The sequence below is a fragment of the Zosterops lateralis genome (genome assembly GCF_965231275.1).
Source record: "Zosterops lateralis genome assembly, chromosome: 4".
NCBI lineage: Eukaryota > Metazoa > Chordata > Aves > Passeriformes > Zosteropidae > Zosterops > Zosterops lateralis.
In genome coordinates this window covers 63,257,308-63,274,944 of record NC_139765.1, presented here as the reverse complement: position 1 = coordinate 63,274,944, position 17,637 = coordinate 63,257,308, and the positions used below count along the sequence as shown (strand labels likewise).

Sequence of the window (17,637 nt, the reverse complement as noted above, 5' to 3'; positions counted from 1 at the left end):
CTGTAAATTATTCAAGGATGAGGTGCTTAAGACTCTTGATGCACCTTCTACACTTTTTTAAAAAATAAAATATAGCAAGGCTTTGAGGCTTACAATCCTGGCATTACTCTTTGACCCACAGGATCTTAGTTACTAATATGAAGTATAACAACTTCAAGACACATTCCCACAGTAGGATAGCCAGCATCTTGGCAGGGTTTCCTTTTTGCTTGATTTGAAACAGACAATTATACTTTAATTTTCCCCAATTCTGAATGCACACCAGCCATCATGCTGTTCAGCATGCTGCAGATGGATCTTTTTTGCTCCCTAAGGTTTTATGTAGATTTTAAATCGTGAGGCTGCTAATTGCCTACATGGAACCAGAAACAGCAATCCAGTAAATATACACTGTTCTCATGCTGTGATCCTGGACCTTGTTTTAGTTAATGAAAGGTTACTACATTTAACATCAAATTACCTCCAGATTCCATAGGTGGGATAATGAAGCCGAACAGCAAATTTTCCAAACCACTCTTTCACAGCCTCTTAAAAATAACTACATGTTTAATTACAGCTGTATTTTACTGAGAGACTTCAACCACAGATGTGTACAAGACCACGGGGCTGAAGAAGTCTCCTCAAAGGTCTGGTTGTTTACATTTACTATATTTACAATAGCCTGAAGGAATTCCTTAGGTAATAGAGGGAGCTTCTTTGTGTCATGCTAGAGAAAGCAGTTTGCCTGCACACTCTGCATGAAGAAATCAGAGGAATGGGGAACTGGAAGAGAGCAGAGCTCAGGCTGCTGAAGGCCAAGATGGACCCCTTTAGACAGCGGGGTACCTGCAGCATTTCCTCCATTTTCTGCAGGGCTCTGACAGAGAAGCAACCCCCTGATGGAACAGAGATGTGGAGCCTTATTACAGCTGCAGTGAAAACTAAGTGTGTGGCTCCCACCACAACTGCATGCAATTCCTCTTGTAGCTTTTCCTAGAGAAGTGCCTAGGCTGACAACTCTATCTCTGTACAAAGACGGATCTACCAGTGCAGCACCTCTACAAGGAAACATCCCTGCTGGACATGCATCAGGTCACAAAAAACAAGATTATCTGTGGACTAGCAAGCCAAATTAGTTCAGTTTTGTTCTGTGTTAATATATGAAGACTTCATAAACCACCAGCCACAAAATTCCAAAAATTCTCCAACTGAAGGTGTTAAGAAAAGTATTAATTAATTAATAAAAATATTAATGCTTCTAGCACAAAGTTTTTACATTTACTCCTGACTTCCTGTCTTCTCATTTTTACTACCTAGTTACCTCCACAGAATGGATGCAAGAAGATTTCCATCAGCACTTTTAATGAAAAACATTTCTTTCAAGCAAGGCACAAAATTTAGATTTATTTAATTTGATTAATCCCAATTTTTGTTTTACATTAAGTACAAAAACCAGCTGGAACGTAGGTGTAAATACAATTCCACAAAGTAGTTCAGTGAGATTTAAAATCATAACCAGAACCGTAAAGCACAATTAAAAGCAGCCCAGGATATACAGATTGCTTACCATAACTGCTGAAAGAGCTCATAATGTATCAACATATTTAACAACCTCCAGCAATAACTTATCTCCTTTCTAATCTTTCATTTAAAATGCATTTTGCAATTCTGTACCTAACAAAGACAGCATTAAAGAATGAAAAGGGCAGGTAAGGTTTACTCAAGCAGAGGCCTAACTTAAACACATACACAATCAAAAATTAAACAACAGAACAATGACTTCAATATTTTGAACATTTCTAAGAACATAAATGCTAAGATAATATAGAAAAATAGCCACAGGCTCCAAGACTTATTTACTTCTCAAAGAACTTATGATGTACTGTAGCTGCCTGAAACATTTTAACAGTTATAGAAAATTGTATCTCCAGGTTTGGTACATTTGGGTTTTCTAGATGACAACATACATTTAAGACAACCATCAACTTATTTACAGTTAGAAGCTTATTCTCTTTAAAATCTGTATTAAAAAAATCAGTTTTGGCACTATCCCTAAGGCAACGGATGACAGGTACCTAAGACAGCAAATCACATAATGAAAGCATAACCAGAAGAAAATAATCTTTAACTTATAAGAAACTCTGAGGCTATAATTAAAGAGGAAATTAAAGAATCAGAACTTCGAAGTCACTAAAACACCCTACCCAAAACACTGAAGATTCTTGCTATATGCAACAGGAATTTGTTTTAATCTCTGAAGCCCCTTATCTAGTGGGAGAACCCAGTACTTCTATGGTTAAGTTATCAAACTAGTTTTATTACCAGAAAATATCAAAAAGTTTAAGGAGAATATGAATTTATGTTTTAAGTAAGCAGAAAAAACATTACTCTGAAGCCCAGCCTTTTCTGTCTATTTAAAACACCCCAAAAGTAATTTTTCCATTCACTCCACTGAGTAAAGCATCTTTTTTTTTATTATTGGTATGAATAGTTTTAACAACTTCCTTTTTACATTTCCATTAGCTTCAGTGATAGCTGACCCTTAAACATCAATTTCCCAGTGTTGCCACATTTCCACTGCCTGGATTTCATAAACTGTGGATTTCATTTAAATTTTAAAATACTTTTTGCATTTATCCTAAATTTATAAAAAGATTTTTTTTTTCAAAACTTAAGGCAAAAAACAAGTTTATTGGTTATGTTTCTTTAAGTCTCAGAAGGTGTATGAGGCTGTTTAAATATCAAAAAAAGCTAATGCCATATACAGTATTACCAACAAAAGTAAAGAATAAGGCAGCATGCACCCTTAAGATGAAAAGAAAATTTAATTTTACAAGATGTTTAAATAATCCAAAGGCAAAAAGTGTCTGTCTCCTCTAAGAGTATCATCATAAAACATGGAAATTTTAGAGGAATGTTTTAGAGGACAGCAAGTTACTAAAATATTCCGTTCAACGTTTATACAAATACATTACTACAATTGTAAGTTTACATACAATCAACTGACATCTCAGTGTTAACTAATTACTTAAATTTACAAGACAAACATAAATAAAGCTGTTAAAACAGGCAAGTACAGTACTGATCTATCATTGAGCACAATGCATTTTGTACTTCTTTCACCTTGAAAAGAATCAATTAGAATTGTGCGAAGTCGATCTCTGAACCTAAAAATAAAATAGAAAAGAATTCAGTATATCTATGCAGGTTTTACACAGCGTGGGCATATTCCAAAAGTCCTGTTTTCAGGCATGTAATTTACCATTTAACAACCTTGTATCTGTTCTCAGAAGAGGCCACAGTCTTTAAGGTTATTTTTAATAATGACATCAGTTACAGCATCAAAAACAAACTGCACATTTTTTGTGTCTGTGGCACACGTGAAGTGAGTGTAGATTTCCTTTGTGTCTTTTCTCTTGTTCAGATCTTCAAATTGACACTGAATGTAAGCAGCTGCTTCTTCATAAGTGTTTGACCCTAGAAGAAGAAAATTGCTCAGTAAGCAGTTTTCCAACAGAGGAAGAATAAGATGCACACTATCATGGAAGGAAGGGGTTCTTTGGAAACCTAAAAGTGAAGAGGAGAAGTTCCAGAGCCATTGCTTTACGATACCATTAAAAAAACCTTGGAAGGAGACCTTTTGGATGCATTTGTAATAATAAAATTTTAGCACTCAATTTGGTTCCGGGTGCAGAAATAGTCTTTCCATTTACTTCAGTGCCAGATGAACAAGTCAATAATGACCCATCACTTTCCTAGTTTATGATATTTTGTTTCCTTCATTTAAGTTACTTGCTTTCATTTTTTATGTTTTTAAAAGCTTTGGGGTTTTCCCACACTCAGTTAAAGACACTGGCATACACATTTCTCCCAAGCTTTTTACCTCCAACACGCTATTTTCTGTCTGAAGTTACAATGAGAACAATACACAAAAATGCTAAGGCTTGTTAAATGAATTTGTGCTCTTTTGCTGTGTATTTCCTGAGTAAGCCACAATGTCAAAATGTATGTACACTCTCTGTCAAAAAAATCTCTCATGTATCTCAGGAATTCCTACTTACATCAAAGTACAAAAGTAGGAGAACATGAGAAATAAGAACGGGCTAGATAAATGAGCCTGAACAGTTGCAGCAGTAACATTCAAATGCTGTTAGTGGACCAGCATTACTTCACCTGGTTAAAAAGATGCAAGCACTGTTTGATTTGTGATCCATCAAAACAACCCCCATCTTAAATTTCAGGTCATATAAATATTTTAGATGCCTAGAGTTATACAACTCCTCATGATCTGTGCATCAAAAATTAGGTATTTTAACAAAAAAAAAAACCAAAAAAACCAAACAACCCTTGACATCTGCACCCCTCAAATACCTGCATATTCAGGGTAGCAAATAGTGAGAGGACTTCTTTTAATTTTTTCTTCAAAAAGATCTTTCTTGTTCAGGAATAGAATAATAGAAGTGTCTGTGAACCATTTATTGTTGCAAATACTGTCAAACAATTTCATGCTCTCATGCATCCGATTCTGTAATGGAAACAAAGTCATCACTTTCTATTTTATCAGACTTAAGTAGTAAAATAAGGATATGTAATTTTGATTACTTACAAATGAACCAGTTACAAAACTAAATTTTTAGCAAACAAAATCACATTTTACCACAGGGAAATATAAGAGAGGCCAGGACTACCACAAAGATCATTTCCACGAACATGGTTTAAGCAACTACTTTTTCTCATTTCCAGGTTTAAATTCTGAATATTTCAGATTTTTTTGTGTGTTTTGACATTTTGCAGTACTGATATTCTACAAGAATTGCTGAGTTACCTGAATTTATCTTAACACTGATTAGATTTTCTCGAAATTGAAAATAAATTCTGCACCTAGCTGACATTCCAAGAATAAGGAAGAAAGTTCTACAAAGCTAGAGAATCAAGTAAGCAGGTGTTTTAACTCTTACCATAATATTTAACTCTGTAGAAAAATTATCCAACATGTAAGTACTTTGGCCAAGTTCCAGTCATTTAAGTAGCAGGATGCTAGCTATGACCTCCTTTGACTATATTTGACTTGAAAGGTTTTCTTATTTCTCTTTCCTCCCCAAATTATATTTTATAGAAAGTTGCAGAACACAAGGAAGAGCACAAGAGTCTGTTAATGATTCACATACAGAGGTAAGCATCACTTCAGACCACTCAAGATAGTAAAATGCACCCTGTGCACAGTGACACGGAAGGAGTAAACTCTTGAAAGAGGAGAAAGGAGCCGAGGGTGGTGGAAAGGAAAAGGAAGAGAAACAGTTCCGCAACTAAGACAAGAGATTGGAGAAACACAGTTAGAAAGAAACAAAAATGGAAGATTGAGGAAGGAAAGGAAAACAAAATGTGGTAAAGCAGATACAGGTAAGTAAAAAAAATTCTTACTATGTACTTCTAGCATCCATAAAGAGACTAAAATCTGCATTACTGACAATGTATCCTCATTAATTTATGCTTCCTTTAAAACATGAGAAGTGTAGCTATTACTAATCCTTCTGAGAATATGAGGAAATACTTTGGAACCCAAAAGCATGAATTCAATCACCATTTCACTGAGTCCTTTTGCACAAACCCCATGCATCTTATAAAGCAGTAATACTTCAAAAGACCCATTTATAGCTTTCCTTCCAAGCTCAGCTTCTGTCCAACAACTATTCCTTTCTTCAACATTACAGTACTTGCCATTTCCTCGTCTTCAGCCAAGACCAAGTCATAATCACTTAGTGCCACACAAAAAATAATTGCTGTAACACCCTCAAAACAATGAATCCACTTCTTCCGCTCTGATCTTTGGCCTCCAACATCAAACATTCTGCAAAACAGAAATAAAAATCACTAAATGAACTTTGGAATTTTTAGCTTTCTGAATATTAGCCAACAAAATCTGGAATTATCAGGTGTGTAAGTCTGAGAACACCACCTTAAAAAGAAGGCAAAACCCCCTGTATCATTAATTACTATTTTTCTCAGTATACACATCAATTTTAATAAAGCCCTAAAAGTCTTCCTATGCATTTTAGGGAACATGAGAAAGCATGAGATGAAAGATAAACAAAATTAACTATTTACAATATTATATTTCATTAACAAAGTGAATTGTAATCTGTATAAAATAAAAATATACAGTTAGATTTACTAGAAAGTCTACCATAATAAAAGATACTGATCAACAGTGTGGACTGTCAGTCCTGGTGAGTTTTAGCTCCTCTCTCTACAAAGTCAAATTACAACTTAAATATATTCTTCAACTGGCAATGTTTAAAAGGGATAATTTTAAGAGATTATCTTAGAAGACAAAATAAGCATTATATAGTAAACAGAACCCTCATTTTCCCTCCAATAAATGCATTTTTTGAAATGCAATTATATCTCACATATGACACACTTACCGAAGTTGACTTGTGTTTTTATTATCCCCCTTTCCTGTTTTCCATGAGTTGTAAGATTGCAAGTATAGGGCAGGTAAAAAACCCTACTGATTTAATGTTAGTGCACTACAGAAACATTGCAAATTGCACTTGAAGGGATTCAATTACAGTTGTTATTTTTAGATATCTTCAAGTATTCCAAGTTGCTAGGTTTTAATTTGAAAAAAAACCCACAGTAAAAATAGGTAGAGAAGGAAACAAATTAGAAGAAAGAGACCCTTTGATTTCTCATGGAAAGCTGTCAGAAACAATGTAACCTCTAACAAGGTCTTCTGCTTGGGTAAAATACTGCAGAAGTGACAATGCTCACTGCCCTTTTAATGTTCTACATTGAGATAATGCCATGTTAAACACACTTGAAAGATTATTCCTGCTGAAAAAAGGATTCCTTAGAGGTGCTCCTTAGCTTCAGAAAAATCTTGGAAGAGAAGTCTTTGGATAACACCATATATAAATGTGAGCCAGCCACCGACTACCCCCTACTTAGTTCTCAAATAATTGGCAATGGGTGTACCCATAAAATGTATTTTGTACCTGTATATCTTAATTAATCTCTTAAATTTTAGTAATTACTTCTGTCAATTCTAATGCTATGCTTTATAACTTTATACTGAGATCTGATTTTCATATGAATTAACATTTCAACAAAAAACGTGTTCTTTGAACACAAAAGTAGTAAATAATCAGACTGAACTTTTGCACTAGTCTATAGAACCAGGATGAAGATGACTTGTTATTTGCATTTTGGATTGAATCAATAATCAAAGCTACACTAATTGCTTTATAGAGAAGCTTTGAATTGAGGCTCAACCTGAAGGAATCCAAACACAGACAGAAGAACAGGAAAGAAAAGATCATGAAAGAAATTGATCCTGTGCAGCTACTCATACTTGTGTGCCTTGTCTTAGTATTATCGAGCCTTTCATGTGCTTGGATCTTAAAAGCTCTTTTCAAGGTTATGTAAGAGTGTGCTTCAAGCCCTCCCAATAACTCATTAAGCCTATTGCCTAAGGCACAGGTACAGGTGTTTGAATGTACAACATTACAGATAAATAATTCCACAGGCCTGGCTCAAAGACACATTTTACAGAAGTGTAACCATATGGTCCTTGTAACAGTCCCAATAATCTGTACAGATCGGACCCATCTACAGTAGGGAACAAGAAACACTGGAAAGTAAGTGAAAATATGGAGAACTGAGAATACTGAAGTCTCCTCTTCAGGCTTGGCCAAGGACTATTCTCTTTAGATTTGCAAGAGATTCATTACCATTTATCAGCTATCCTCTTGTGGATTAATACAAATTTTGTATTCTTAAACTCTAAACAAGGAAACAAAACAGATTTCCACAGTAGTGATTTTCCTGAAGTATCCATATTTCAGTATTTGCCATGCATTTCTATGAGAAAAATATTTTCCACGAAGATTCTAAGCTAATATATAATACAAACATGCTGAACAATTTCTGCGGAATCTAAATTCATATTTAATGTGTGTTTTACTGAGTTTTTTTTCTCATTCTTCCTCATCAGTAGGAGGTACAGTATGCTGATGGTTAGTTAACACTACCTTGTGTTTTCACCTTGAATGCCACACACGTGTCAGGGCAAACTTTTTACAGGAGCATATTGTGACAGGATATGGGGGAATGAGTTCAAAGAGGAAGAGAGTTTAATTTTAGATTAGATTTTAGGAAAGAAATCCTTTACTGTGAGGGTGGTGAGACACTGGAATAATTTGTCCAGGGAAGTTATGGATGCCCCATTCCTGGAAGTGTTCAAGGCTGGGGCTTTGAGCAAACTGGTCTAGTGGAGGGTGTCCCTGTCTACTGTAGTGGGGTTAGAACTAGATGATCTTTAATGCTTCCAACCCAAACCATTCTATGATTCTGCATCTTTAGACATAAAATGCTCAAAGTATTACCATTATTTTCTAAATCTTGCACCACAGAAAATGTAAGTTACATCCTTCCATCTCTAAAATACTACCTTCAAGTATAGGATATATTGGAATTCAGCTCTTCAGGAAAACAGATTTACTCTTTCATACAACACCAGCAAACTCTAACAAGCTTCCAGTTCTCCAACATAATTTAAAACAAGAATCCAATAGAACAGCTATTTAACATGGCAGAAAATGTAATATTTTGTTTTGAGATTTAATTTATAACAAAAGTATCCTTAGAAAACATTTTCAATATAACAAAAACATTTATTGCAGCTCCAACTCTCATGTGCTTTTAGAAAGTTGAAAGTGCTTTTTAGAAAGCACAAGAATTTTTTTTTTTCCCCATAAACAGTGGGGGAAAATAATCAAACTTGTGGTTATACAAATTTGTTAAATTACACCATTGAATGCTATATTCCATAATTTTACAGGAACTTTGATGGAGAGGTAATCATGCAGCATGATTTACATACTTAAAATGAAGATCTTTGAAAGTGAAGTGAGTTTCCACTATTCCTGTAGTTTTCACTCTAGTCCTGAGAACATCCTGTTGAGTTGGAATGTAGCTGGTTTGTGCTATCCTGTCCAAGTCATTCAAGTAACTGAAGGTAAAAATAAACACTGCTTTCAGTTATTCACAAAACAGCAACAAAATATTTACAAAGAATTACAGAAGTTCTAAGTCCATTCATTACACTGTGCTTGAATTTTATAAAATAGTTTTCTCTGATACTGAAGACACAGTATTCTACTCAAATTTTCAATTTTTTTAAAATAAGCTTTTGAGACACAATGATATTTCATCCTAGATGAAAGAAAACCTATGCAATTTATTCCATAACTAAGAATTTTTCTTTAAAAATTTACACAACTGTTGTTCCATAATCAGTGTTATTGGCACTAATTAGAACATCATCATCTTTGCAACCTACTGAACTGCAGGTTACTTTGAACCATAAAAAAGCCTAAAATCACACTATTTGATAACAGATATGAAAAGAGTAACTCAGTGTTTTGGCCAGAATTAATGTGTCTAAGAAAATGCCTAATACCTAACAATTAACTTTCTATTGAGAATTCCTAATCACACATATTTTTTACAATCAGTATGCTTTCATCGCCAAAATCCTTGCAACATAGGCCAAGTCCAGTGTTTCCAAAAAACTATACAGCTCTTGTACTTCTTCCATAGTAAATAGGGAAGTCATTGTGTTCTATTTTCTGTGTAACAAGAAGTTAACAATTTTACAGATACATTGTATGGCCATAAGAACAGTTTTCTTAAGAAATTTGAGTCACAGTTGTCTAAAATAACAAACCAGAACACAGGAGGTTACCACAGGAGAGTCATGTGAATCTTCAAATGAAGTGCTCCATTATGGAAAAAGTTTATATAACTGAGAAACAACTTCAAGCACTACAAAATACTTCAAATTCATAAAAAATTGCACTACAAGGCAGTATCAGTGCTATTACAACTCTTTACCATCTTGTATCTCCTTCAGTGGCTTCTTCTTTTCCTTACCATTACTTACTGTCACACCATCCTATTTTCTGCCTCCCTAGTTCCTTAATATCTTATTTTCTCACTGAAGTGCCCTAGCATAAAAGACACATTCTAATTGTTTCTTGGCTCAATACATTTCCAATAGAGACCATTAATTAACAATGAAAGCATAGAAACGTTGAAATAGGAAAAAACTCTATTACAAAAGAAAGTAGTATCCTTGGTATTAGACACAGATCATGTCATCACATTTTTGGACACAATCAGATACTAAAAAGGTACTTTAGTCATGCTTTTGTAATAGAAAACCTATTAAAGAACCTTAAATCAAATTTTGTCTTCTTTAAGGAAGTGAAACACCTGGTGAGAACATGACAAGTTCATAATTACACTACACCATTTCCTTTCCAACCCCAAAGCTTTGCTGCAGCATTCTGACCCAAGCAGACACTATCTTTGTCAAGACACTCCTGTGGTTTCCATCTACGTGGGAGCAGAATTTGTCAAAGATGACACCTCATACTGCTTTAGCTACTAGTTAGAGGGCAAAGAGAACCTTGTCTATCACACTGTACTTACTAGGCAGCAGAGTCATTGAGCTGGTATTCCCGAGATCTGTTGAAACAGGCTTGAACCCCACTGTCTTTCCACAGCCTCTTGATAACTCCTGCAAGCTCTGAAGTCATAAATCCTTCCTCTGCTGCTCCAGCCAACACAAAGAGCTGACGAGCATCATCCTTTAGGATGTAAACACAGGGGGAAGGGAGAAATACTGAGAAACACAACAGAAGCATTATCACCTAAGAACTAGATTCAGCAAATGTGCTACTTAACCTGGTAAATGCGAATGTAACCAAACAAAAAACGTGAAAGAAAACAATTTATTTTAATGTTCTGCATTGGATATTAATTCCCACATTTTTTTCAACAACAGAAAAAGACTGGCAAATCAAATTTATCATTAGCTGATCAAGCTTCTGGTCTGTTTGAAACTCGAGTTAGGTTTTATAAACAGGAATAATAACATTTTGGGCTCAAATCTAAAGTTAACCGTATTTGCTCATAAAATACCACATACTGGATAAAAATACAGACTAGACCCTTCAGAAGGGTAGCTGTATATTGAACAACTGAAGAAAACGCATTAATTGCATAATTTTAATTAATTACATGACTTTGAAAGTGACAAATAATCACTTCTTTCCAAATCATGAATCGAGAATTAGAAAAACACTTCTAAAAACCTTTCCAGATAAATCAGCTACAAATATCCATTGCCTTAATTATTCTACAGAGACCAAGTTCTCTTGGTAATCCAGTATCAAGCAAACATCAAGATTTTTAAGAGCAAATGCTAGATTTTAAAACTATATATAATAACTGGCTTTGAGAGTGAGATTAATGGAGTACAGGATGCAAATCCATCATTCCCCTTTTATCAGCATTTAGCTGTTCGACCTGTGACATCCAATTTTGACTGAGCAACGAAATATAGTATTTTATTTTCCAAAGTATTTCTATTACATTTAGACCTGTAGGGCACTGAAGGAAAAACAGCAGATGGGTATAGGGAAGACCCACATGAGTAGTCTCCTGTGGGTAGCAGTTTGACCCTGGTTATTAGCAGAACATGATCCAATGCCAAGGTACAGCAGCCAGAAAAAATCAGCTTGTAACTACCACCCACAGCATGTACTGTTTGCCCAGCAATTAACAGAAAGAGAACAATGAATCTGGAAAGGAGAGAGGAGAAAAGGGAGACTCAGATATGTCAGCTGGGAACTGAAAGTGTTTCAAGAAAGAGGAGGATTTTAAAAGGCAACATATAAGGTTATTCTCACAAAACAGTAAGTAAAGACACATATGCAAAACTGTAGGAAAATCTGTCACTTTGCTGTTCCAATACTAAGCTGTGGGGGAAACAAAAACATTTTCAGGATAAGCACAGAAAGCAGTGATTGTTCTAAAGATACTGTCCACTGTAGACTTAAATAATCAAAGACTGTGTGAGCTAACAGGGAAATTGTTTACAGATGGATTGAGTAATACTGAATTTCAGAGGTTGAAAATGAAAGGCATGCAGTTCAGTGAATTCCAGCCAAACTTGAAGAGATTTAAACATACATACACATTTGTAGGTGTATATATACGAAGAACAGGTTACTGATCTTAAAAGTGGTTAAAAGTGGTTAAAAGTGGTTTTTGAAAGCTAGACTAGGTTGAAATCTAAAAGAATAATTGTCAAACAAAAATACTGATTACTATACATACAGAGGACAAACAGTGGACAATAATAAAAATTTAATAGAAATCACTAATAATTAGATAAAAACCCCAGACCTTTCAAAGGGCTGGATAGTCAGATTTCAGGGGCTTTAATTTGAACACTATGTCTGCATGAAAGAAACCTGGATGACAGTTCTGGTCTTGAATACAGTCTGTGGATGTAACTGCAAGGACATACAACTCCCCAAAGCAGCAAATCTTTCAGAAGAGACAATACATTAAGACACATGATGGAAACAGCTTAGAAACAGATAGTTTTTTTCACAAAAGATGATGACATTTTATACCTAAGATGGTCTGACTTTCATTTATCTCTTCATGCTCTCAAACAGGGGAGTGGGGAAAGGTAAGGTAGAACAAGAGAATTGATTTCAGCTTTTTAAAAGGCCAAACATTCAAATGAAAAATGGTCTCTGCTACCCCATCTTCCTTTTGCTAAAAATAGCAACTACCACAGACACCACAAGCAAGGCAGTATGCAATGATCAAGTCCTGTTTTCATTATTAATCAATGCTAGATACTTCTCTTTAGTTACACTGAAATAGGGCAGCTTCCTCTACAGGTGTCACTTTTTAAACCAGATTTCATACAGAAGATAAAAAACCTAATTTAACCATCCCTCCAACTAGTGCAAATCTCACATTCAGAAAGTGGTCCATAGTCCTTTGAAGCACATTCACTAGATGCTTCTCAAAACACAGTTTCTACCTGAACTGTCCTGTAGCACAGAGGAAGATACACCAGATTTACAACTGACCTGCTGGTGTTATCTGTGTTCCCTTGAGCCAGTAACTGGAAAAAAGAGAATGTTCAACTCACTGCTCTAACATCAGTGTTATGACAGAAATAAGAGTATGTGACTTTCGAAGAAATCTTACTCCATTTAGAGTAAAACCCTCAGAAATTACCCTCAGAAATTTAAGAAAAATAATCTGAATGCAACAGTTTACACTAGGAATTACAATTTTGAGCTATTTTTTTTGCAAAAGACAACAAAATTAAAACAAATTTGAAAATAATTGAGGCATAAACATACTACTACTAACATCTAGTGCTACTGTTCCATAGCAATGTTCCTCTGACAGAAAAAAGGATTTGGACCACCAAGACCTGACTAAGTACAAAGGGATGGACAACTATTTTAAGATTGTTCCTGACATAACTCTGCCTCATCATTTATACAGCTCTCTGAAATGGAAAAACTCAGATGACTTAAAACTGACATCATATATACCATAGCCCTCAAAATCTTCTTGTTAGTAATTTTATCTGCTAACACCCAGATTTACTCCTCCTCTGTTTTCCCTTACTACGCATTTAGTAACATAAGTCTACCATCTGCCTCTCTCCAGCATGAACTGCCAGACTCCAGACAGGACTGCACAAACACTCAACTAACAAGCAGTGAAATACTCCTGGTGCTCTGGAAAACTTTGGTCTTAAGGGCACACTACAGCAAACATGAGAGCAAATGTAGACAGGAATAACCAATGAAATTGAAGCTTTTACTAATTACGCTTACAGCTGAAGAGATATCAGGTAGAATTAACATATGTACATAAAATAATGGTTATAATTGGCTGTCAATCAGATTTAGACTTCAGATACAACTTTATGACTCACTATACATAATCTTATAAATGTCTTCCTTATGACAACCATACATCCTGCATTTCACAAGGTTACTGAATGAATACTGTCTAACATTTATAAACTCCTTTTCAAACAACCAATAAAATCTTGAAGACTGTCAAGAATGAAGAATCTACATGCTGTTTCTTATTTGTAAAAGCGCTTCTCTCCTCCTAAACTGAAATTCCACCTTAAAGTGACGGAAAGAACTTATGATAAAATATTCCTCTGACTACCTTACATATACTTATGAACATGTTCATGAACAACAAAATCCTTCCTCCATCTTTCCTGTGAGACACACACAATGTGGCAAGTTCCAGCTTCAAAACCAGTACTGGTGAGCATTCTCCACTGCGAGTGATTTCTGTGGGGAGGAGATAAAAGCAAACATCCTGAACCAAGTTTAACTGCTGCTCAGAGTAACAACTCTGGGGATCAATTTCAGCACTGCAATACAGCCTGTATAGAGTCTTGCAATGAGAGGACAAGCAAAACCACATAAACTGAGCATTTCACAGAGATATTCCAAACATCTCCCTGCCTGACCAGATGTGGATGTAATCAGTGTCACCATAGGTAAGAGCACAGGATTAGGACTGGAGATACCAATAGGTGGGATGGCAAATAAACTCATCAGAGCTTTGCATGTGGGACATTAGACGAAGTAAGATGGAAAAGGTACAGAAAAGTTTAGGAAAAGGATTCATTGCTTGGGAAAAATCCCAGGATTAGTATCATGAAAAAATGGGATCTCAGCAGCAGGTCCATGCCCATGTCTGTTTGAGCACAACAAAGTCCTGAACACTGGAAATCAGTATGAAACAGGATCCAGATCAGAGGCTGGCAGTGTTTCAGGCACTGCTGTGTCTATGACCTAATAGAGAAGTGCAGACAGTACAGTGCAGAAGTAGTTAGATGCCTCCCTGTTTAAGCTGCATTTTTTAAGATGTCTAACTTAAATGACCTACCTAATAGCCCACAAGTCCATACAAATAGAGACATGACTGTGGACTCCTTATGATTCAGATGTTTAGTTCTCCAAATTTAGATGGAATTCATAAAATAGTATCTAAATCAAATACTTGTTGTGAATCACCCCAGTGCTGACTGCTCCACAGGTCACCTTGCCATGTAAAGGCCAAAGGCATTTAGTTATCAAACACTGTATCTCACAAAGATTTCTGAAGGAAAGAGTATGGATATTTCAGCTGTATGTGTGTGTATTTCAATACTCACAGCCCTGATTGGATCACCAAAGTCTATCTTCAACCTCCCCATTGCTCTAATGATAGCAATAATGGACTGAATGGTGTTACTGTAGACAACAGCTTTGTACTGTTTACATTCATCTTCTGAATAGCCAGCTTCATGGATAATCCTGTGGGAAGAAAAAAAAAATAAATTCTCTATTCAAATTTAAAAATATGCCTTTATCACAGTATTTCCCCACACTTACTTCATTTGCTTGACAATTGTGCTTTTCCCCGATTCACCAGCTCCTGAAAAATAGAAGTGTGAAAATTCAACATTAGGCTTTTACTAATCTTAGAAAATAGATTTTGATTCTACACTTCATGTATCTAACCAATATAAAAACCTTCAATAGGTAAAAGAACATGTTACAAACTGATTTTTAATATAAAAATGCACCTTCGGTGGGAAATTGCAAAATCAAGCCATTTTAAGAACAAATGTCAGTTCTAAAAAGTCTTTTTTTTTTTTTTACAGAAGTGAGAATAACCTTTACACAGTCTGCTGATGTTTCTAATGTGAAAAGATGGTAAGTTGCTCAACTTCAAAGGGATCTAAAGCTTAATTCCTCTTACTGCCTTTTTAATCAAAATCTAACCAAAATCCATTCTTCACACTGTGTTAATGGTTTTCCATGTGGCAAATGAACACCTTAAAATTCTTCAAGGCTTTAGTGCTTGTAACTCTCTTTTGACCCTTGCATGAATAAACCAACAGTCAGCCTACTTTTGGTTAGAACAGATGGCATGAGGTTTGACAGTCAACCTGATATCATTTTAAGTGCTTAACAACAACAAAAGAAAACAAAAGCTACGTTAAAACACAGAGCTTAGAGAAACAGTATCTCTGTCAACAGACAGGGAAAAAGAGGCAGTTTTTGCTGTCTCAACAATCTATCTTTAGTCTACTTCTTACTCTAAAAAATACATGAACTCTTACAGCTGCAGTCTAATCCCTTTAGATAGCATGCTCCCAGTTTGTCTGTGACTTGTGCTGAATTCTCCCTCTCACAGCTCCCCTTTCTCAATAAAGCTCTGCACAAGTGAGTATAACCTTCATACAGTCTACAGGTACTTCTAATGCAAAGAGATCACCCATTGTCCAATTCCAATATAACCAAAGAAAACTCTGACCACAGAAAGGCAGTGATAAAGGCTTTATTTTTTCCATCTCCAAAAAAAAAGGCAAGAACCTGATCCACAACAGTCGACCTCATCTTGGACAAAATAAATGTTATTGAGAACCACCAAAACAGGTTTACAAAGTACAAACTGCCCTTAGAAAGTTTACATGAGGAAACAGGTGGGTTTGGGGGTGAAGGCCACTAACAGATGTAATGTACTTTAACAAAGCTTCCAATGCCACCTTCCATAGCAGCCCTTGTACTAAGCTGGGTAAGTACCAACTTTGGGGTGTCTGAAAATCCGCCTAGAGAGCCACACACAAAGGCTTGTGTCAGTGGTTCAAAAATCCAATGGGAAAGCATTTAGGCAGTCTCCAGGAGACAAAACTGGGCTAATACAGTTTAGCATCTTCACCAGTGACCTGAAAGCAAAGGTAAAGTGCACTATCAACAAGTTTGCAGCTGACGTGAGCCCGGGAGGCCAGGAAGTGGTTGCCAGTGTTAGAGAACAGAGGTACTACTCAAAGGGTCCTCAAATGCTAAAGGACTGAGCTGAGAAATCTCATGACAGTGAACACAGACGATTGTGAAGTCCTGCAAGTGGCACAGAATAACACACTCAACACATCAGATTTGGGACTAATGGGTTAGGAAAACTGTGGGGCTCAAGAAATTGAGGAGTCAGCAGTGGGGCCTTGTGGCAATGAAGGTCAATCACATTCCAGGCTGCTGCACTGGCTCTGTCTGGGACAAAGTTAACTCTCTTCACAGCAGCCTTACAGTGCTGCACTGCGGGGTTGTAGCTAAACCAGTGCTGGTAACATTCATCAGTAAGAGAAACTGATGGTTCTCTCATAGCTGGAAAATGCACACACAGCATTGAGGCATTTTCTCTCTCTCACCATGTCCCCACCCCCAGTGAGCAGGCTGCGTGTGGACAAGACCTTGAGAAGGGACACAGCTGGGACAGCTGACTGAAGCCAACCAAAGGGATATTCCAAACAACATGATGTCAGGCTCAGCAGTAAAAACTCAGGGAAGGGAGGAAGAGGGGTGGTCATTTGTTGTGACAGTGTTTGTCTGAATCTTTATTGTTATAACCTTTGGAACTGTGGTTATAGTGAAGGGCCTGGGACACAATTCATATAAGGAGTAGCTGAGGGAACTGGGGTTTTAGTCTGGAGAAAAGGAGGCTCAGGGGAGACCTCAACACTCTCTACAACCACCTTAAAGGAGGTTTTAGCCAGGTGGGGTCAGTCTCTTCTCACAGGGAATAAGCAGTAGGACAATAGTAAATGGCCTCAGGTTGCACCAGGAGAGATTAAGACTGGCTAACAGGAAAAATGTCCTCATCAAAAGCATTGTCAAGCACTGAAAGAGGCTGCCCAGGGAAATGGTTGAATTACCATACCTGGCTGATTTATAAACTCTAGATTTGGCACCT

The 17,637-nt window shown here is 36.2% G+C and overlaps 1 protein-coding gene across 2 annotated transcripts in view; it reads right to left on the bottom strand.

Annotated features, from left to right (window-relative positions):
- Positions 1-1,991: 1,991 nt before the first annotated feature.
- The window catches only part of GNAI1 (G protein subunit alpha i1), a 32,563-nt gene continuing 16,917 nt past the window's right edge, over positions 1,992-17,637 (bottom strand). The window contains exons 2-9 of one of the 2 annotated variants that reach the window (XM_083860084.1): positions 15,276-15,318; positions 15,056-15,197; positions 10,477-10,634; positions 8,864-8,992; positions 5,698-5,827; positions 4,351-4,504; positions 3,242-3,456; positions 1,992-3,146 (exon numbers count right to left, since the gene is read on the bottom strand). In XM_083860084.1, the coding sequence (XP_083716210.1) occupies positions 3,266-3,456; positions 4,351-4,504; positions 5,698-5,827; positions 8,864-8,992; positions 10,477-10,634; positions 15,056-15,197; positions 15,276-15,318 (947 nt within the window). In that variant the 3' untranslated portion in view covers positions 1,992-3,146; positions 3,242-3,265. The remainder of the gene's footprint in view (positions 3,147-3,241; positions 3,457-4,350; positions 4,505-5,697; positions 5,828-8,863; positions 8,993-10,476; positions 10,635-15,055; positions 15,198-15,275; positions 15,319-17,637) is intronic. The other variant, XM_083860085.1, reaches the window with a different exon arrangement.